At 34.3% G+C, this 22,050-nt stretch overlaps 1 protein-coding gene across 5 annotated transcripts; it reads right to left on the reverse strand.

The window, feature by feature from the left end:
- Positions 1 to 5,784: 5,784 nt before the first annotated feature.
- LOC111984229 (double-strand break repair protein MRE11) lies at positions 5,785 to 21,719 on the reverse strand. Of its 5 annotated transcripts, XR_010628600.1 has the most exons (24): positions 21,396 to 21,719; positions 20,947 to 21,024; positions 19,475 to 19,610; positions 18,805 to 18,962; positions 18,144 to 18,234; positions 16,813 to 16,932; positions 16,663 to 16,731; positions 16,481 to 16,572; positions 16,214 to 16,316; positions 16,032 to 16,139; positions 15,868 to 15,930; positions 15,727 to 15,798; positions 15,516 to 15,593; positions 14,333 to 14,395; positions 14,176 to 14,236; positions 11,498 to 11,580; positions 11,068 to 11,181; positions 9,862 to 9,939; positions 9,091 to 9,162; positions 8,688 to 8,935; positions 7,324 to 7,441; positions 6,896 to 7,090; positions 6,080 to 6,320; positions 5,785 to 5,914 (listed from the first exon to the last, which is right to left on the reverse strand). XR_010628600.1 is itself a non-coding variant. In XM_024015858.2 (23 exons), the coding sequence occupies exons 2-23, from the start codon at positions 20,961 to 20,963 to the stop codon at positions 6,288 to 6,290; spliced, it is 2,172 nt and encodes a 723-aa protein (XP_023871626.1). In that variant the 5' UTR covers positions 20,964 to 21,024; positions 21,498 to 21,719; the 3' UTR covers positions 5,938 to 6,287. The 5 variants fall into 5 exon arrangements, 4 of the variants coding, with proteins under 4 accessions (XP_023871626.1, XP_023871624.1, XP_065628421.1 ...); XM_024015858.2 differs by lacking the exon at positions 5,785 to 5,914 and having other exon boundaries at positions 5,938 to 6,320; positions 21,498 to 21,719; XM_024015856.2 differs by lacking the exon at positions 5,785 to 5,914 and having other exon boundaries at positions 5,938 to 6,320.
- Positions 21,720 to 22,050: the final 331 nt, after the last annotated feature.

Here is a 22,050-nt window from a genome sequence, read left to right on the forward strand (position 1 = left end):
AGATCACGCTTTACTTTTGTATTAATCAAATCAAAACAAATCCCTCACATTTCAAAATTCTCTTTAAATGCTTCAGTTCAAGATTAATATTGGTATAGTTCTGTTATAATTCAACCTAAAGGCATAGAGTATCCTTCTCCAGCTATAATAATTTTTTTCTCTCCAACTGTACGTTCAAAATTTTTTTTTCCTTTTTCGTTTATATTATCAATTATCAATTTTAATTGCTCTTATCAAATTTTTAACAGTATTTTATTTTATTTTTAATTCACGGTTTTTATTTTTATTTTTATTATATATATATATATATTGTGGAAACAAGAAATTAATCCGGTTTTAAATGCTTGCCTATAATCAAAATTAATTTCTATCATGGGTTCAATATAATCACAATGGGAAGTTTGAATAAGAGCTAAACAACTCTTTGCTCTTGAAATAGTGTCAAGGATTTTATTCGTATATTTTTGCTGTTACATTCCTCACGTGTGTTTCTCTCCTTTCTTTCTTTTCTTCTAGCTTTCGGAAAACTTTTCAAAAAACTGTCCTTATCTGTCTATCTCTCTCTTTCATAGTCTCCTTTCTTCTCTTTTTTTATCCTTATCCTTTGCTTGGTTCTGTTCATTTTCTTCTCCAGCATGTGCTGTCTTGATGTAGTTGGGCTGCCTTATGTCTCATTAGGCTCTTCTTTTCTTAAGGCTATGATGAACAAAGACTTTTAGGGCTTCTTGTCTTATTTTGATAAGTTATTTGTTGCATTAAATGCGATTGTGTCAGGTGGGTGGTTGTGGATTTATCAAGAAGATCTGAAGAACACCCTTGGATAATTCACGCATACATTGGAAAGATTCCTTGGTAGCTTGGAACACAGACTAGCGTGGGTAGTATAGTCAATAGGCTTTTACCTCGAACGACTTTCATGGTTTACTCATGCTCGAATCAAGGGTGATAGGTCTTGTTAGGTTGGATTCCGAGGTTTGGGACCCTAGGGAGGTTTCCAATGACTTCTTATTTTACCTTTGGTTTGTACTCCGGGGTATATGCCCTGTAAGGAGGCTCCAAATCTTAGAAGGACACGTTCTGGGCCTGTTCTAATCTAAAGCTTGTACATTACACCAACCAAGACATGGGGGAATGTATGTGGTTAGATTTGGACCCTACACGTGGAATGGCTGTGTCACGCAAAGGAAGCGTAAGCGTTTGCTACAAAATCGTATCCTTGGTTTGTGCTAAAGGCATGACTGCCTTGGGAAGGAAGTAACATATACACCTGACATGGTACTCAAGCACTCACAAAAAGGGAGATAGTGACTTTCTAAGGTCAGCAGTTATGAGAATACCCCTTATTGGTTGAATGCATGTTGGACCACTTCAGAGACTCGTGTACTATTCACAGTACTTCTGATGTCCCTCTCATTGCCCAAGGGTTGTTTCCCAAGCAATCGCAAAGTCACCTACCAGCAGGTCACAGTGCCACATTGGTGCATTCTCTCTCCTCCAGTCACCAGATAATACCACAGTTGTGAAAAAGTCCAAAATAAGAAAATGATAATTTGACACCTGTCTTTGTACTCAACCATATTCCTCAGATTATAAGAGGAACATGCAGTTGGATTTTTAGGGTAAGAACCCAAGAAGATCTTTTGAGAAGAGAGTAGAAAATTGATAAGATAAGAAGGTAGAAAACAAGGTCTCTCTTTAAGGAAGAACACCCTTATTGTACAAGAGTTACCTCTTCTTTCCACAATACAAAGCTCAAACCGTGGTTTTTCTTCCCTTTTCTAAGGTTTTCCACGTATATACTATCTCTTTTATTTTCTTGCTATCACTTTCTCCTTCTCTAACCTTTGTGATGTCAAAGCTTGTATCTTTGTCACCATAAACTTTTTCATGAAGATGTATTATTAGATAACTTATTTTATTTCTTATATAAGTTTAAATCTAACTTGCACGTACAAAGCCCAATACTTATTTGGGTTTTATGTGCCACTTGCCAACATATATATTTTTAGGAAACAAAATCAGATATTAAGGCGGCATATTTTATCTGTGGTAGATATTTTCTTTACCTTTAAACTCTTTGTTTGTTTGGAGGCTGTAGTTAAAATTACTAACATAACTTACTTTAACTGAAGCTCTTTTACCGAAACTTTAAATAAATTGAAATGCTACTCTGACTAAACTCAATTGTTAAAAATTTTAAAAGATGCTTCACTATTTATTTTTAATTTTTTTTTATAATGTATTATAATATTTGGTTTCTGAAAACAACTTTAATTTACACGATATCGTGTAAATTTAAATTAAATTTTGTTATTTTATATTAACTCCCTCACATTTCCAAATTATCTTTAAATGTTTCAATCCAAGATTAACATAGGTACTGTTCTGTTATTATTCGAGCTAAAGGTATAGTAGATTTTTATCCTTCTACGATTATAATCCTTTTTCTCTCCTACAACAGTTCGTTCAATTTTTATTTTCTCATTTGCATTATGAATTATCAAATTCTGATTGCTCTTATCAAATTTTTAATAGTGTTTTATTTTATTTTTAATTCACGATATATATATATATATAAATATATGTATATATATATATATATTTTAAACAAAAACAGATATTAAGACTGCATAGTGCATATTAATCTAAAAATATTCTGCTTGCCTATATCTTTCTAAGTAATAAACTGATACTCCCTCCGTCCCATTTTTTTTGTCCTCTATTCCATTTTGAGATGTCCCAAAATATTGTCCTGTTCTAAAAATAAAAGCCATTAATTTACTAATGTCCTATTATACCCCTATTAATTTATTAATTCAATTTTTTAATAAATTTTTTTAAGGAATTTTGGAAACTTATACATTTTTAAAAGGTAGACAAGACAATAAATGATGTTCCTTAAAAAGTTTGACTTTTCAAATAGGACAAAAAATTTGGGACGGAGGGAGTAGTATTTTATATATAGTTGTTTATACCCATTTTATATTATATTTTATTTTATTCTTTTAAGCATGACTCAAGCCCATGCGACTTATTGGGAAAATTGAGGAAAAGTGGTTTGAAGGGTATGAGTTGGTCCTTTCGGACCTTTTGCATGAGCCCAACACATGCGTGCTACCAAGTGGGCAAGGAACACTGGTAGCATCTTAGGCTCATGGAAGAGGTCTTGTACCCGAAATTTTCACCCCGAAACAGCTTTTATGCTTTGGCTGACTATGGTCCAAGGTTTTTGCTCGAACCATTTTTTCCTTTAAAAATGGTTAGCTCTCATTGGCCAACTTCAGCTACTAGCTCTCATTCAGATGGGCCTTCCAATGATCTGAAACAACTGAAAAGGGGGAGCCAATAAGTGTTTAGTCAAGCATTTCCCGAATCATGTTAAAACCAAGCCAAACTCTTCTCTAAACAAAAGCAAACCAAGCCAAGACACCAAATTAGTGCCATAGGGTATAAAAGCCTCTTCTACTACCAAAAACCCAGTCATTAGCAACACCCCAAACTTAATATAAAACTCTCTCTTCAGCTTAAAAACCAACCAACTATGTTTTACCCACATAGCTGAAACTTTAGAGCAAAAACGCATTCAACCAACTAGCATTCTCACAATTTTGAAGTTTAGGGGTGGAAATATGGGTATAGGAGAACTTTCCCTCTCTTCCTCACAACCTCTCTCAATTTCCTCTTCTCGCTGACTGTGGATCGAAATTTCAAACCTGTGTACCTTTTCTATATTTTCTTGTATTTCAATTATCGCATTTTGATTTTTCTCTTATTAAAGTACCATTAGCCTTTTGTTCATTATACATTTAGAATTTTAGGCTTTATTCTCCACAAATAAACATTTCTAAAGAACTCAAGGGGAGATTTTGGCTAATCTTGCATTTTTGGCTCTTGTCTCAAAAATGTCCTCGACAACGATATATTTTTCTTTACCCCCAAACTCTTTGTTTTGATGTTGTAGGTAAAATTACTAACATAATTTACTTTAAATGAAGCTTTATTACCAATTTATATATATATATAAAAGAAGAGACGTCATGAGGGAGAGCATGAGGTCTTGCCATGTAGCGGTCTAATTTTACATCTAGCCTCTTTAACCTCTTCTCATTAGCTTTTTTTTACTGTTATCCAAAAAATCACGTTAACTTCTTTTTACTATTATCTAAAAGATGGCCGGTTGTTGAAAATTTGACCAAATCAGACCAAACCTTATGAAAAGTTCAAGCTCACTTATTCCCTTACGTATTATGATCTAAGCATGATCCTTTCCTATGTGTAGTTGAAAGCCAATACCCTAACCCACTTTAAAACTCTCTCTCTCTCTCTCTCTCTCTCTCTCCCCCCCCCCCCCATGTAGATGAAACTTGAAAGTTAAGACCTTGACTCACTTAGAAGTTCTCTTCCTCCGTACAAGCTTCTCTTCAGACTACACACACTCTTCAACTTCTTTGCAATCAACGGTTTTCAATTCGGATTCGGTGATCCTATCTAATCAAACCAACGTTCCTACACATTTTTAAGGTTTAATTCAGCACTTCTGTGTAAACTAATAGAGATGTATGGTTAAGGAAGATATACAATTACTTTAAAAAATTTATTTTAAAAAAAAAAGTATAATCTAACCTCAACAATCCCACCACTCTATTTTCTCTTTCTCTTCCAAAACTTCTCTCTCTCTCTCTCTCTCTCTCATTTTGAGTGGTATATTATGATTCTCCAAATTTAAGACAATTTTCAATCTTACCAATGGGTTACACATTGGAAGGATTGTCTTCTAAGATAATGAGTGCTTCTCTTGCTGTGTTAAAGAAAATGTCACATGATATGCAATATGGCATAGTCACCAATAGTCATATTGCATTCAACGATATTAATATTAAATTTTGAGTTGTTTGCGATGTTATGGTACTAGATCCACCGTGAGCATAAAGTGGATTATAAGTTTAGATATTGACAAACAATTGAGATACTGCGATTATAAATTTTGATAGCATATTTCCCTTTTGAAAATGTAAACAATTTATAGAATTCTAGACACAAATATTTGGCACATAATCTATGATGCAAAAATAATTTTGGTATCCCATATGGTAGAAACTAGAGAGGAATATAAAAACTTTTAGTTAGATGCATGCTTTTTTATTTTTATAAAGTCTTCCTATAGTATTTATTGTTTCAGTTTGAAATCAATATAATATAATCATATTTTTTGCAAAGTTTGAGACCAACATACTTTTAGGCAAAATTTTCTTGTGCGATGAACTCAATTGTTGAAAATTTTAAAAGATGCTTCATTGTTTTTTTTTAAATTATTTTATATCTATTATAATATTTTTCTTCTGAAAACAAGTTTATTTTATATGACATACATTTAAGATATAAATTTTAAGTGTTTGTGTCTAAAACTCATTCATGAAGACTTGAACTTTAGTCTTTGCTCTCTACACCTCACAAATACTTATACTTATAGAATTGACTACCACGACAAAAGTATGAGGTGGTAATTTATTTTATAGTAAATACTTCACATTTCCAAAATCTCTTTAAATGTTAAAAATTTAAATAAAATACAGCATAGATAATAGGCCCAAGAGAATTGGGCTTGCTTTGTGTAGGCTTCTAGAAAATATAGGCAACAACAAAAGTTAAAAGAGAAATTATTACTTTAGATCACAGTAGGAGTATGAGAGATTGAAGCAGCTTTGCATTAGTGCGTCTGAATGGCACAAGGTTACCTTCTAACTTCACAATGAATGCTAGTAAACTCACATGACCCAGAAAACAGAGTGTAAAGATGCCTTTGGGAGTACGATTCTCCATTGCATAACTTTTATTTACGTAACCTTGCTCTAACTACATATTTTTCTCTCATTTCACAGTTTTTTCTCTCAATCCAAAGAAACCCTGCACTATACTTCAATTATGCAAAAAAAAAAAAAAAAGAAGGGAGATTCAGGACTCTCATTTTACGAATAATATCCCTTAGCATCATGTACTATACAAGCTCAAAATTGTACAGAGACAAACCAAAGCTAGCGGGCATAATAAGCGTAAGCTAGAAATCAGATCATATGTGTACCAGCATATCATTGCGGTTCACAGTAGGAAGATCAATAAACACTTCAATTGAAGACATTGAACTAACTGCTCCCACTGCTCTGTAATATTTAGCTCATCCTACAATTCTTCATGAGATTAATCAGAAGAAGACTTCCACATAAGTGTGAACAATACCAAACATTCCAATAACCAGTATCTCATGAAGTGATACCAAACCTTGTTAACTGTTACCTTCTTAAAGCACCATAATTTCTTGTCACCTACAAACAAGGATAGGAGCAATCAGATCCAACTAGGTAATTTCAAGGATGGAGAAAAGCCACATAACTATAAGAGATGGATGAATAAGAATGAGAGGGGAGCAATGTGTCATTGGAACTTTTATTTGCAGGTTTAAAAATTCTCCTATAACATATGTTGCTGAATGACAGTGGGCTATTGAAATGATATAATAAGGTGAATCCAGATCCCATGTATTGCACGGGATTATGGATGGCCAAGATGAAAAGTTCAGCCCTCCAATCAGATAATTTAATCTTTTACCTTCTCTAATAGGATGGCTCATCCCAAGTCTCAACCATTTAATGGGTATTGCATCCTGCTCAATATCCTAGATATTGCACTGGATCCTTGACTAAAATATTAAACGAGAGCAGCACATTCCTATCATCTAATGTCGAGGGAGAATTCATAATTTTTATTTTATTTTATTAAAGCTAGAAGATTTTCAACCTCAAAAGTAGAAAGCAGCATCAAATTGCATACTGTTGGATATATATTCAGTTAAAAATCTTGTAAATAAAAGAGACTACCAAAAAGAAAATGTAAAACCAACCCGAGGTTGAGACTTATTTAATCTCTTCACTGCATCATCATCGTCATCGTCATCATCTTTGCTCATAAGCATTCTTTGAATCGTAGTATTATCTGATTTCCTTCCCCGCTTAGAGGATTGCACAGAACCTCTACCTCTTCCTCTGGGTGCAGCCCTTTTACGTCCTTTGCCTTGTATACTTGCAGCATCATTTTCCTGGGAAAAAAAATGACAGTTTAAATCTGAACAAAGTATATATTGAGAAAGAATCTGTGTCTAAATTCTAAAATGTATATACAATATGTCAAATTACAGGGACCTCATATAATTAATTTCGGAATGTAGATAAGAAAAGCAATTTGAAAGACATGCATTCAAGATCAATATTTGGAAAAGATAAATGTACTGCTGAAATAAATGTATCAAGTCAACAAATAAAGAATCCATACACTATCATCAACTTCTTCAATTCCATATTTCCCAGCTTCTTCGCTCGAAGCAGAATCCACATTATCCTCGTCATCAGCAATACTTTGGACTGCAGCTGTTGCAGCAACTGATGCGGATCTGCAATTGTAATCTTACTTAAGATGCTACACTAGCAACATGAAAGTCTAATGTTTTTAATGAAATATATATCAGAAGGTGCAGCAGATGTCTAGTTGCATACATTCAATAATTCACTCTTTTTGATACACTTCATACATTCCTTTCTAATAAAAGTGGCTAGGTAAGAAACTGCCTCTTTTAGACATTATTCTAACCCCCTCTGTTCTCTAATTCAAATCTTTGAAAGAGTTGCTTTCAAAATCTCAACTATGAGGTGCTTTTGGATGATTCTCCTTTATACTAGTCGTTTCCCATTGTCCAGGCTTAGGATTCACCTCATGCTCATCAACTCTAATGAAGAGAATGTAGAAGTGACAAAGAAAAGCAAGTCGGATAAATTAGACGGGATCAACTGCTTGCAATTTTAACACTTGAATATATAGGAATTTCCATCTTTGTTTCCTTTCTTGCTTTCCCCATCTAACTTATTGACAATATTTGTGGGTGACACAACACCTTCTTGGGAGAGAGAAAGAGTAGTATTGCTAATATTAAGGGGAGAAATTAAAGGTTGGGTAGTGGAGAAGGCATGAGTTGCCAATTCACCACTATGTTAGATCCTAGACCAATTTTTCTCATCTCTTACAGTGATGGACATCCCCCAAGCTTCACATCTTTTAAATAAAATATCGAACAAAGTTAATCTCTGATGACAACATTTTTTTTATAAGTTTTGGCCCCAAAGGGAGGAGTGGGAACAGGAGATCCAAACTAGTGACCTCCACTTTATGAGGCATTGTCCCCAACAGATTGTCTTTGATGCCAACATTTCAATTACCAAACAAAAGCCAGGCATCTTGCATTTGAACAGCCTCACTAGGAAAGAGTCTATAGCAATAACACTTGACATTAATACTTAGAACATATTACCTGCATATTCACCTATCCTAAAGTGTAAGTACACAAAAATCTTGCAGTTGGGTGTATGAGGCTGTACCTAATACACAAAACTCCCACTTTTTGCGGGGTCTAGGAGAGGTCTTGGCAGGCATCTTACCCCCAAATTTTTTTTTGGAGAGGCTGATTACCGGATTCAAACTTGCAACCTATTGCTTTTGGTGGGAAGGCACTTGCCATCGCACCAAAACCCTAACTCTGCAGCTTAGTGTACAAGGGTTTTCAAGTTACTTTGTTGGCATGACAATATCCCTTAACTTCTAATAAATTAGCATTCATATTATCAAAATTTAGGTCCACTAGTAACCTTTCAGAACGGCGGAACCCTAAAGATGCATCAAGAGTTGTCTGCTTCAAGTTACTGGCACCTCTGCCCCTACCCCTTCCTCTTGTTGAAGTTTTACTTTTACCAAGTTCAGTAGCATCACGAGACGACCTAGATGAACCTCTCCGACCTCTAGTACTAGACTTTGAGCCAGATAACTGTGTTGTGTCTTCATCATCACTAAAAGAAACTGCACTTCCAAGTCCGGCAGTACTTCTGCTTCTGGACTCCTACATGAAATTGAAAACACAAGCTTAGAATGGAGAGAATGGATGCAAATATTCAACCACACACTCCCCGGAAAAGAGAAAGAAAGAAGAACGACCTAAAGAGCTTCCAGCATGGAATTAACAAAGTCAACAAAGTGGACTGTAATAAGAGTTACCCCAAGAGACTGAGAAGTGGACGTGAATTGTGCAGTATCTTTAGGGCGTGCAGACCTTTCCTTGACGCGTTCCTACAGAAAAAGATAAACATGGTTATAAGCAATATGAAATTTTGCATGATGGTCAAGCTATTTAGATAGTGACCCTCCTTACATGCCCTTGTGATTCCTGAACAGCACCTATGTGAAAGAAGAAAAATATTGTTTCTACAATATACATAAAATGAATGCATTTATTCTGACCCATATGTACCAACTGTAGCTGTAGCAATAGTTGACTTATTGCCAAAAGGTTCCATGGGGCTTGATAAATTATCAATTGTCCCAAAAGCTTAAACTATTAAGAAATGGTGAATTCAGTCATTTAACCTATTATTCTAACACTTTCCCTTGTGTGTGGGTCCATACTCCCCCTTAATAAATGAAGTCCAACACGTGAGATTTTTAATTTTTTATTTGGGAGCTAGACTGGAGACTGATTTGAACTCAAGACCACTTGCTTTAATACATGATAGATTACTAATTATCCCAAAATCTTAAACTATTAAAATATGCAGGATATAATCATTTAACCATTATTCTAATAGGGCCTAACATGGCTGATAAGCCTTTAACAATAGCCACTCCATTAGGCCCCAAAGTCAGCATTGCTCTCCAAAAAAATCGATGGAATCAGGTATGTGATATTTTGACTAATATATATATATATATATATTATTTGACCTTTAATGTAATGATAAATTTTAAATATAATAAACTAAATATTCTTGCCTCCAAGCACTCTCCAACTTTAAGAATTAAGTCTTCCTCTTCAAACTTTAGAGTATCTGCATCCTTGGCAATTTTGTTCTGTGGAGTAGAAAGTAAATGGAAAATTAGTTTTAAAAAAAAAAAAAAAAAAAAAGAAGCAAAAACAATAAAAGCTATCATTTGTATATTGATAAAGATAAACTGATAAATGAAAATTAACCTTAATTCTAAAAGACTCCCTTACGCTTAGGCCCAGACTTCTCAATAATGGGGTCCACAATGTGGCATTTTAACATTTAAATGGAGGAAAACAAAGACAAGGTTCAAACTTTTTTTTTTTTTTTTTTTTTAAATAAGTAAGAATGTTATATATACGAATGGCTACTCTATGCATGAAGAACATAGAGCAAACTTAGAAAATACAAGATGAAGAAAACAGAGAAAAAACAAAAAGGAAAACCAATCAACAGATTAATTACAAAAGAGAAAGAAAGCTAAGGAAAGAAGGGAGAAAATCACTAGTCGTGAGTCCCCATGCCCGAGACCAATTAAAAAGAGTCCCACTAAAAGAAGCAAGCATTTGATCACCGGAACTCTCCAAATCCTCAAAAGTCCGCCTATTCCGTTCCTTCCAAATACACCAAAGGATGCACAACGGAACTAAGTTCCAAATCTGAGACGAGTGCTTTCCCAACCAATTCCACCAGCAAAAAAGCAAATCTGGGATCGATCTAGGTATAACCCAAGACAAGCCAAAAGTTATAAAAACAAAGCTCCATAACCAATAAGCCATCTCACAATAAAGAAGTAAGTGGTCTACCGTCTCTCCACAATGTCGGCACATAATTCACTAGTCCACAAAAACCAATCTCCTCAATCTCAGGTTATCACCCGTTAGGATCTTATTCTAAGCTACACACCAAACAAAAAAAGAAACTCGCCTAGGGGCCTTTGCTTTCCATATAGCTTTCCAAAGAAAGACAATTGAGGGAGAATCCCTTATGATATTATGATAAACTACACTTGTCCCAAAAACTTAAGCTAATAACAAATGATGAATTTAATCACTTAACATATATGATATAAAAACTCAAGATTATATTTGATATTCTTAAAAGCGATTATGATATCAACACAAGATTTCAAAATACACCAGCTATCACATCTTAAGTTAACCAAAGGCTGCTCACTAACTGTAGGAAAGAAAATATAATATACGGTACTTACACGTGTTTCTTCAAGATTGTAGCGCAAACAGGAATAGAAAGCCATTTTGTCATCCTTGTTAACAAAATTGTGTAATGCAACGTCCAAATCATTGACCGGAAGGATTTCCATTTTCTGCACAACCATAAATTACCATGAGGCCTAGGCTTGTATCAAAAAAAAACCTACCATGCAACACATAAATATTTCTATTGTCATTTCCAGTTTTGTTATGCAAGTTCCATTTAGCCTACTGGCCCAAAGAGAAGATTATATATTTTAATAGAGCTTTTGCCTGTTGAAGATGTAACCCATGGTTATAGCATATAATTGGAATCCATGCCTATGCTTCAGTAAAATTCAGTTGAGATTTCAAGAAATCTAATATATTATGTATGCATGCAAACCATAGACAATGAAAAAGGAAAATAAAATTTGATGGCTCAGATACCAGATTATTTTCAGCAACTAAAGCCTCTATATTCTGCTGATTTAATTCTTCTGGACGAAGCCGTTCAGAATCATCAATTTTAGCTACATCCAAAAAGAACTAAAATTATAGCATTTCCAAGATAAAAACTTTGGAAAATTACATAAATGTAAAAAAGGAAATGCAAAGCAAGTACAAAATATCTCAGACAGAAATTTAACACAATTTAAAGCTTCAAAAGATTTTGTATTAAGATAATGCCGTCAGAATCAGAACCCTAGCCACCAAGTAAAGTTAAAAAGTGTATAAATCAACTATGTAGCCTGAAGCAGTTTAAGGACTTGGAAAGGAACCCTAATCTCATTCAAGCCAAACTTCTTACATTCAAAAGGAAGCCAGCCACAGGAAGCACCGATAGAATCCCATACAAATTGACCAATTTGCATTACCAATCTCCCTTCAAATTTGTGAACGTTCACAGTCACTCTTTATATTAAAAATAATTTGGGAAAAAGGCACTTTCCCTCCTTTATGTTTGGAGTAGTTCACAATTCCCCTCCTTAGCTTTGAAACCAACCAATTTCCCCTTCCATGTTTAGAAAATGAGCAAATACCCCCATTTTGGTACTTTCTCAGTTAAATTCAACGAAATCTTTTGAAGAAAATATTAGTCATATGCCACAAGGAAGAGAAAAATTTGAGGATTGCATTGTTTTTTTCTTGCATTGCATTTTTAATCATTGTGATTCCGTTGTATTTAACTGAAAAAGTAATGGAATGGAGGGTATTTGCTCATTTCCCAAACATAGTGGTTGGTTTCAAAGGGGGTGAATTGTAAATTACCCCAAGGGATGAAGAGATGGTGGAGCATTTGTTGTTGCATTGCTTTATGGCTAGAGAATTGTGGGATATGGTTTTCATCATTTTTGGAATCCAATGGGTGATGCCAAGAAGGGTTGTTGATTTACTTCATTGTTGGCAAGGCCACTTTGGGTGGCATCGGAGTGTTGAAATATATGGAAGGCTATCCCACCTTGCTTGATGTGGTGTATTTGGAACGAAAGAAATGCAACAAGCTTTGAAGGGTGTGAGCGGAACATGTTAAAGCTAAAAGGACTTTTTATGAATTCCCTCCTTGAATGGATGACAACTTCTGGGATGTTTTCCCTTTCTAGTTTATCCGAATTTATTGATTTTTGCAACTATAGATCTTAGCTTGTTGAGTTGATAGTATAATGCCAGTGTACTTTTTAAATTTTTTAATAAAATTTTTATTGCCTATAAAAAAATAGAGGGGGAAAGTACTCTTTCCCCAACTATTTTTTTTAACACACACACATGCATGCACGTGTGCTCTCACACACAAAGTTTCGTAAGACAGGACTAGTAGGCTCTGATACCAAATCTTATGCAAGATGCCAGGATCTTTAGGAATTTAGCACTACATTTAGGTCTCTTATGGGATGTTGGTTGGATTTGATGTAGAGGGTTCTAGAGCTAATTAGGTATGAAAAAAAATTCGATCTTGACAGCTTCAATGCTACTGAAATTAGGAACTAAGGTGGCACAGTTTTCTGGATGCAGGAACACTATTACTATGAGAAATTCCTAATTATCAGATATATATACAAGAGATAGTTAAATCCAACCCCCCCACCCCCCACCCCCCCAAAAAATAAAAAATAAAAAAAATCTTCTTCTAAGAAACCATAAATAAATAACTATGCTAGTTTGAACATTTTACACAAAGTGCGAAAAATTTCTGACAGATTAATTTAATGAGATATTGATTCACGGAATATCAAATGAAGGTTTTGAGTGAAGGTTTTGACATCTTAAAAAATAAACTATATCTGGGTAAAAAACTACTGTTAAAATTCTCACTTAGCATAGGATTAGTTCATGAAAGTTTATCAAATGTAGTTAAACCTGGACTCACTTTACACGGTCGCAGCCATGTTGCTACAAACTGACATGGGAAAGTTTATGGGTAGGTGGACAACAGTGGAACCATTTGGAAGACAATCAAATCCAACTTCAACTGAGTCCATGAAACAAGTGATTTTTTTTTATCCCCAAGTGGAACAAAAATTAAATGTTTAGACCAGTTAATATCCTTTGTTCTGCTGGCTATTATCCTTGCCATTTTTTATCTTATCATTTGTCATCACTATCACCCATTTTCTTTATGAGTCAATGAAGTCAAAGGTTGAAGATGAATTAGGACTTCGTAATTTATGAAGGATGTCAATGGATTCTTGTAAGTCATGTTGTTACTTTGGAGGGGTAACAATTTGAGGCTCTGGGGGGGGCATTTGTAGTGTAGTAGACTAGTTCTCATCAATCTTTTTGGATCTGGAAGTAATTCTGGAAAGTATTGTGTTTGAAGCGAGCTCAAGTGATGGGTAGCCCTAGTTTTGTGTAGATCTCACACCATAACAATATATTGTGGTACCATACCTACAACTAAATTTCAAAATAATATTTAGACCTCCAAAACAAGACAAATCAAACCATATCCTAGAAATGCACAAAATATAGATGAATTTACATGAAACTTGATAAACTACCACTTGTCCCAAAGCTTGAACTGTTAAGAAATGATGAATTTATCATTTATCCATTATTTTAACAAAAGCAAAGTGTCTAGAGTGGGTAAATAACAAATTTTACATAGATGAATAGATGATTTGAATTACCTTCACTGCGACCTTTTCTTGAAGCCTTTGAGAAGATAAGAATGTCTTGGGGATTTGCGACCTAACAAAACTTAAGAATTAATAATCTCTCAAATATGTTGCTCAAGAATAATCAGCATTAGTACACTGATCTAGGATGACTGGTGATTGAAGGTACCTTCCCCACATACTTTTGCCCAAATCTTTGAGGATTTATTGTCATAAACCCAGAGTAATCTACCTGCCAAATCAACCACAAAAATTATAACACCACAATGAGGCTAATAAAACATTTTGCTATGCAAAGAATACCCATTATCATCCACAAAAGGACTGTAATGGAATTTAGACACTGAAATTAATTAAAAGATTTAAAATCATTAAAAACAAGCTAGTTAAGTTGTGTGCGTGTGTGTGTGTGTGCATGTAGAGTTAGGATCAAGTTAAATTTCAAGTAATGTTACATTGCATAATAACTTTTTATTGGATTAATAATTTGAAAGTCCCACCATTAGATTACATGCTCTTTATGTTGAATGTTCTTAACACACATGCCAAATTTTGTGTCTATCAAATGTTATTTACTATTCAATCCATGTAATCATCTTTTATGCATGATTTTAAAATAAAAAAACTTGAAACTTAAAAATTTGATAGATAATATAGTTATTTATCTTTAGTTATTTTGAAAATTTGCAGACATGGAAGATCTAAGAAGAAAATGTAATCCAATGGAGGATTTGTCCAATTCACATCCACTAAAAAATATTGAATGATATAATATTGCTTAAAATTACATCAAGTGTAACTTGAACCCAACCGATATATGGCTATGAGACTAGCTAAACGACCAAAGTATAGTGGAAGTGGATGTAAATCTATCAAGGATGTGAAGATGGATGACTAAAAAAAAAAAAGAAAAAAAGATTAAAAATCATTTCAGGAGATGGTTGGCCAGTAACTGCTGAAGAGTGTCATAAGCATAGGCACAAAAGTGCTGCTTGATTTGATTTGAAAATGAAAGGATAGAAGACGCAAAAACCAAAAGTGGAGGCAATGAGAGAAGACAAATAGCCAAGTAGTCAAAAGAAAATATATCTCTAAATAAACCTCAATGGCAAAACAAGGATTCATGAATCCTACCATAAAGTGGGAGTAAAGGCTTCTATTAAACATGATAGTAGAAACACTTCAACACTTCAAATCAGGACAATGACACATGCAGGTTGCAATTGTTCCATAGGTGAAAAATGGGATTTGCTTTTTTTTTTTTTTTTTTTTTTAGCAAGAGGAACAAGTGATGTTCAGATGCATCAATTAACTTTTACGGTACTATCATTTAAAAATATACACAGAAATACCTTTATTCGGACCAATGGAAGTTTGAGCTCTGATCTGTTAATAGCCCTTTTACTAGATTTCTCAATTAAATTCCTGACCTGAATAAATTCAAAATCTAATAAAAATCTTCATAAATAAATAGCACCTTGCAACCCAAAAAAAAAAAAAAAAAGGACAAAGGAAAATTGAAAAGGTACAAATCAATTGCTAATATGAGGAACTAATAAATACCACTTTGTCCAAGTGTTCAAGAATTGAGTTTTGATCATTGGGATCAATGTCAGGTTCATCCTTTAATATGATCTGCATTACAAAGATTTGGGTAATTACTAAAATTACTACATATAAGAAAAAAAAATGACACTGACTTACCTCTGTATACTCAAAAGGTCTCACTGTTGTTAAAGGTATCTTAGTTGGACGATACTGGTTCCCCTGTATCATGATGCATCAATATCAAAAAGGCACTAGGATTTAAAAATAGGTGATAGAAACTGCTTGTCAAAAATATATTTGAAGTTTTGTCCATGGACAACCTTAATTTCTAAAAGAAGCACATGCTTCGGCTTTGATTCTCCATCAATTAGTGATGTTGCAACTGAAGAACCTGGTTGTGTAATGTGAAACCCCATCCCGGGAACTTCCTGTGGAAATCAAAATCCACATTGAATTCATTCAGACACAACAAGAGAGAGATAGAGAGAGAGCAACGCAGTACCTGAGGGTCCACAAGACATTCATGTTCATGTCCCCACACAATGAAGTCAAGGAACCGTGGTAAAAAATGCTCATTTATTGCGTTTTTAGGGTTGGTCTTTACTCTGCAATCCACATTGGGAGAAGATCAATATTCACATATAATGAAGACCAAGAGCATTATAATATAGACCATGTAAGTGTTCAAAGGCTGAAGAGTTCAACAAGAATTTAAGATAAAGCAACCATTTTTTACAATACATGCTCTCCAAAAAAACATACAGACAACCTGTTCTGATGAAGAACTAGAATGTTGAACCAATCTGACACTTGACACCCTTCTTGAGCTTCAGGCCGCATCCATTGTACAGCATGTGGTGTCTGCACAAAAAAATTGTAAACCAACAATTATCTCAGCATACTTGAAGTGACTAACCAAAAGATGGAATGAAAATGTGCTGTATAAAGTACCTGAAACATTCTATTTAGCCGTTCATCTCTAATGTTTCCAAGACCATAGAGAGCTACAGCTGTTGAACCCTACAATTCATTAGGATTTATTAGTTGCACAACAAAGAGACTTATCTACCAAGTCTGATGCTAATAAATACACTGACAAACCTTTCTGATAAGAATAGGGTGAAGAGCAATTTGACCAACACCAGAACCCCCAAGAACCATTTTCCCAAAATAGTTAACAAGATTGCAGGCTGAGAGAATGTCCACCGCAGAAAGGTTGTCCTGTCACAGTCACACATAAGGAACACAATTTCACAGTTTGAAGAACTGAAGAAAACACATTCTAGGAAGATCGATCCATGTATATATTTATCAACCAAATTGAAGGGCAGAAAGCAAATTGCTTTGCAGCTAGGTATGAAACATAAGTTTTCCTTGATGCATTTAGACAAAACTGAAGAACTGAAGTAAACACAGTCTAGGAAGATTGATTCATGTATATATTTATCAAACAAAATGAAGGGCAGAAAGAAAATTTCTTCACAGCTAGGTGAGAAACATAAGTTTTTTTCTTGATGCATTTAGAAAATACTGCCAGCAATAGAAAATACTGCAGCTCCATCAGTATTCATTTCAACTGCCAACAAGCTGTAATTAATTATTTCAAGTTAAAACAGGTATACAACAAATCTAAGGCCTAACTAAGGTATTAAGAAGCCCCTGCCCCTACTATTTGGCATTTGAATATGCCACACCTCAGTGTGCAAGAGCCAGATCTTCAGTTAAGCCATAAGTTATCCAAACCGAAGTAAGAATCCTGAAGGAAGCTGTCTGACTGCTTTCTTGATCCGATCAACCCATTTCAGGATGGCAAGCTCATATTATGTTTCTCCTAGAGATAACAAATGGGGTTAGGAAAATCCACCAAATCAGGGATCCTCACTCTATTTTCAAGAACAGTAGATATTTCTCTGCATGATCTCTAATCTCCCCACCAAAGTTAATCATTGTAGATGAAACAAAAAAATGCAAGTCCTTGGAGACATCGGCATGTAAGTGATGCAATTTTCATGGGAAACCATCCACAAATTTGAAATCTCTCTGTCTTCCCTTTCTTTATTTTTCATACCCTTAAAAGAAGGCCACCTCCTGTTGTGGTTCAAATCAAAATACTTTATTTTTTTGTTCTGTACTGATAATATTTGAACTTAAGACCTAGCCTAACCCCATATTATACCTTCACCACCTAAAACATGGCCAAAGGACAAACTTATTGTGGGGAACTTGAACCCTGGCCTTTGGTTCTACCCTTACTATAAATGAACCTTACCAGAAAGCTAGCCTATATTTGCAACAGATTAAGGTTCTGCTTAAAACAAAAGGGATGTTAAAAATCATAAAAAAAAATCGGGTGAAAACTGCCTTATTAGTATTTGTGCTTAAAACATATAAAAAAGAAAATAACCTACAGCATTTTACCATAACATCCATACCACTCCAGCAGGGTCATCATGATTTCCATGAATACTGAATACTGGCAGGCCAACATTGAAGTGGGGATCTTCATAATTTACATGACCAAATCTGTTAAAAGTATCACATTGTTATGAAGTGAAGGGTGCATTTCAAAGCAGATTCTTAAATAAGAAAGTAATAATAATGCTTCTGACATAGACACACATGCAACAAATACATAATATATGTAGTGTGTACAATCCTCCCTGTGTGTGCATACAGAACATAAGTTTACTATGCTTAACTTCACATGGGAAATGATTAGCTAGAGATTTTAAACAAACACAACTCTGAACGAAAACAATTTTTTTTTTTTTTGTTTTTTTATATAAGGAAATTTTTTATTAAAATGCAGAAAAAGGAAGATTATCATACAAAGAGAATCTGATACCCCTGGGGAGAGAGGGGGGGGGGGTCGGTTGGACTTGCAACATTTTCACAGGTAGCATGATTATACTCCAAACTTAACGGTATAGTGAGGCTTGTTACTTACATGGCAGGAACCTATAAAGAAGCTAGATGTGAACATAGACATGAAGCTAGCAACCATAAGTCAAACATAATACACAGAGTAAGAGCCAAAAAAAAAAACTCAACAATTTTTATTGAGTGTTAAGCAAGTGCACATTATGTCATTACGTATTTGGGAAATTCACAGTCTGGTCACTAACGACTTGGAACTGCACTGGCTGATTATTGAGGCAATGACGTCGGAGAATCTCAATAGCCTTGACTAATGTTGTCCTTGAGGGCTTATTCTCATGAAAAAGATCACCTCCAAGGAGTAAAAAATCAACCTGACAGCAGATAGGCATCAGTGAGTAGTCTTTGATATGTACAGATAAATACTAATTTATATACTTGGCTCAGACAATATCCTAGGAAGAGAAATGATTTCCACCAAGCCAAGTTCTCTGATACAGATCTTTTATTCAAATTTAGACTTGCAAATGAAAGGAATTTATCATCTACCAGAAAATTCAAAGAAACTTGTACAAGAGCGAAAGTGAAAGAGCAATGTTTCAAAATTTCCTGGAATAAATTGAAGAGTGGCTAAATAATAAAGTTGGCATTGGAAAGATGAGCAACATAGACAAATATTAGTAGGAGCAGGCCCTTCTGCTAAAGATAACAGGTACCAGCTTTTGGAAGAATTTACAAACTAGTCTGCGTAAAATACACAAAGAGGAGGTTCTCTCCATATGAAGAAAGAATATTAGAAATATCCTCTGCCCCCTCCTTATCGGATTGATAACTGATAAGTCATTCATTTTCAAGAAAAATGTGATAATAGGCCATAACCTGCTACCTGCTTTTGCTCTGCTATTGAGCATATCTCCTCAAATGCCTGGAAAGAATCATGCCGCCGTATTTCATCCTTCTCCATGTATCCCAGATGACAATCCGTAGCAACAAGTACCCGAAGTGTGTTGCTGATCTCCTCCCTGAATCAGATTAAAAGGGTCTAACTGAATAAGATTTTCACTTCAGCTATGTTAAATGATAACTACAAGGCTAGCAAGGTCCCATTATTGGACAAGATAACACATGTATGGGTATATTATGTATGCCAAAGGGACATACTGTTACATACCTACTCACCAAGTGCGTCTAATAAAACAAAAAGAACTTCTTTCACTAGAAGTTCCAAAGGGAACTTCTATGTAAGTAAGATTGATAAATAATTCAAAATGAATGAAGTTCTCACTTATGGTAATTCTAAGTGGCTATTCTATGCCAGGTAATGAAGAACTTGTTATTCTTAACTCAGGCTGAAACAGGTGAAATCAAAGGGCATTACTTGAATGCTACAGCACTGCAGGTACATGCGAAGAATGTACCATAATAAAAGGACACCTCATTTCACCACATTTAAAGAACAAGAGAGACCAGGGACTCAATATTTTATAAGAGTACTTGACGTAATAAAACAAGATAAAATTGTCACACTAATGAAGATCAAAGAGTGTAAAGTATCAAACTACAAACCCAAATTCCAAATACAATAGTTGTAAATTGAAATGGAATTCTTGAATCATAGTTCTGGGCATCCATGAGAAAATACTTTCTGCAACATCATAAATCAAGTTGTCTGAATATACAACAAAATGAGCACCACTTGATGCTCTGGAAAATAGGCATTCCTCAACTGTTCAACTCTTTTTCAACATACACTCCATTTGCAAGATCAAGTAGAATGTTAATTAATCATCAAAGTTGATAGCGCATAATATATAAGCACAAATCAAAAACTATCTTTTTAAACTAAGAAATTTTTAGGACCACTAAAGAAATTATTGCAGAAATTGGAACATAGAGAACACCTCCTAATGCAAGGAAAAAATTGCTTAAAAATTCTCCTTTCATCATTTATGACTGTATTAACAGAACAGATATCTAATGGTCTTACACTTATACATTTACAAAAGAAAAATTCATCACATTCATCACAAACTCACAATGGCCATCAGAAATTCACCACATTATGCTCTGTTTGGTTGCAAAAACAATGTTTCATAAGACAAATTGACAAATTTTCTACTAATACTTGACTTTTTCTATTTTAAACATAATTTGGGAAACCAGATAACAAAAATCTCCCTCAGACATAGCCTAGCACAACAATTTGGCTTAATTTAATGTGTTTTTCAAAAAATTTGGAAGATCCATCAAAATATACAACAATTTACTTACAACAATAATTGTACATCGCTAAAAACCCTTCTTTTTAAACAGTATTTCTCAGTAAAAATACAAAGTACAAGAAAAAACAAGTTTTACCTGGACAAGTCTCCCATGGTGAATGATTAGCACCGCTTCAAACCCAAAATTTCAGTAACACTATGTAAAATGATAGAGCTACACAGTAAGAGGGAGAGAAAAAGCAATTTGAATTAGTATAATGAAGTAGCCTCCAAATTTGGACGTAGTTTAACACTAAAAAAATCCAAATCGAAACCCTAAAAAACGCAGGAATCACTTGAAGAACTTATATAACGTCAAATTCCGATCAGGGTAAAAAATTTAAAATTAAATTTTAAAAATGGAATAAAAAAATAAGAAAAAAAATGTAAAACCCTAGAATAGGGTTTATCGGCATAAGAATTATAAAATGGAAATTACCCAAAAAAAAAAAAGTGAGGGGTTAATGTGAGAGTGACAATTGTAGGCACCGCACCGTTTTTACGTTGCTTAGAAATTGTAATGGAAATGAGAACTTAGAATCTTACAGACGAAGATTCAACAACTCAGAAAACCAAGTTTTCTTTTCTTTTTTCCTGTATTTTCTCGGAGCCAAACGGGGAGTAAGGCTTTAGAGGCGAAGGACGTACATTGATAGAGGCAACGAGTTGACTCAGTGAGTTCGGGAGAGAAGGGAACGCCGAAAGCTGGCGCGGAATTTTAAAAGAACAGACTATAGAAGAAAACGCAAGCGAAATGCCGAAATGGAACACACTCGTTTCAGTCGTTGGGGGGATTTTGGACACTCCGTTTCGAGTGAGTTGGCAAAATCTCGACCTTACATTTTTTTTTTTTTTTTCAGTTTTGAATCGTGCGGCACATTCTTGGCGCAACGTTGAGAGGGGCAAGTGCAAAAGGTTTTTAGGAAGAAGCTTTCTACGCATACATTTAAATTAAATTAAAATATAATTTTTATATTGTATAAAAAAAACTACGCTTTTTATTTCACTTTGAAATCAAAATTTCACACCCCTATTTTATATATAAAAAAAAATCTTACACCCCTAAACATGCACGGATATCGGACAAAAATACAATAGGATTTGTTTTTTCTTAATTAGATGTTTGTATGGTAATCAACAATTTAAGGAATGGCAAATCCTAGAAGTGAGATGATTTTCATACGATTCTTTAACTAACTTT

This window comes from Quercus suber, unplaced genomic scaffold, assembly GCF_002906115.3.
Source record: "Quercus suber isolate HL8 unplaced genomic scaffold, Cork oak 2.0 scaffold_57, whole genome shotgun sequence".
Taxonomy (NCBI): Eukaryota; Viridiplantae; Streptophyta; class Magnoliopsida; order Fagales; family Fagaceae; genus Quercus; species Quercus suber.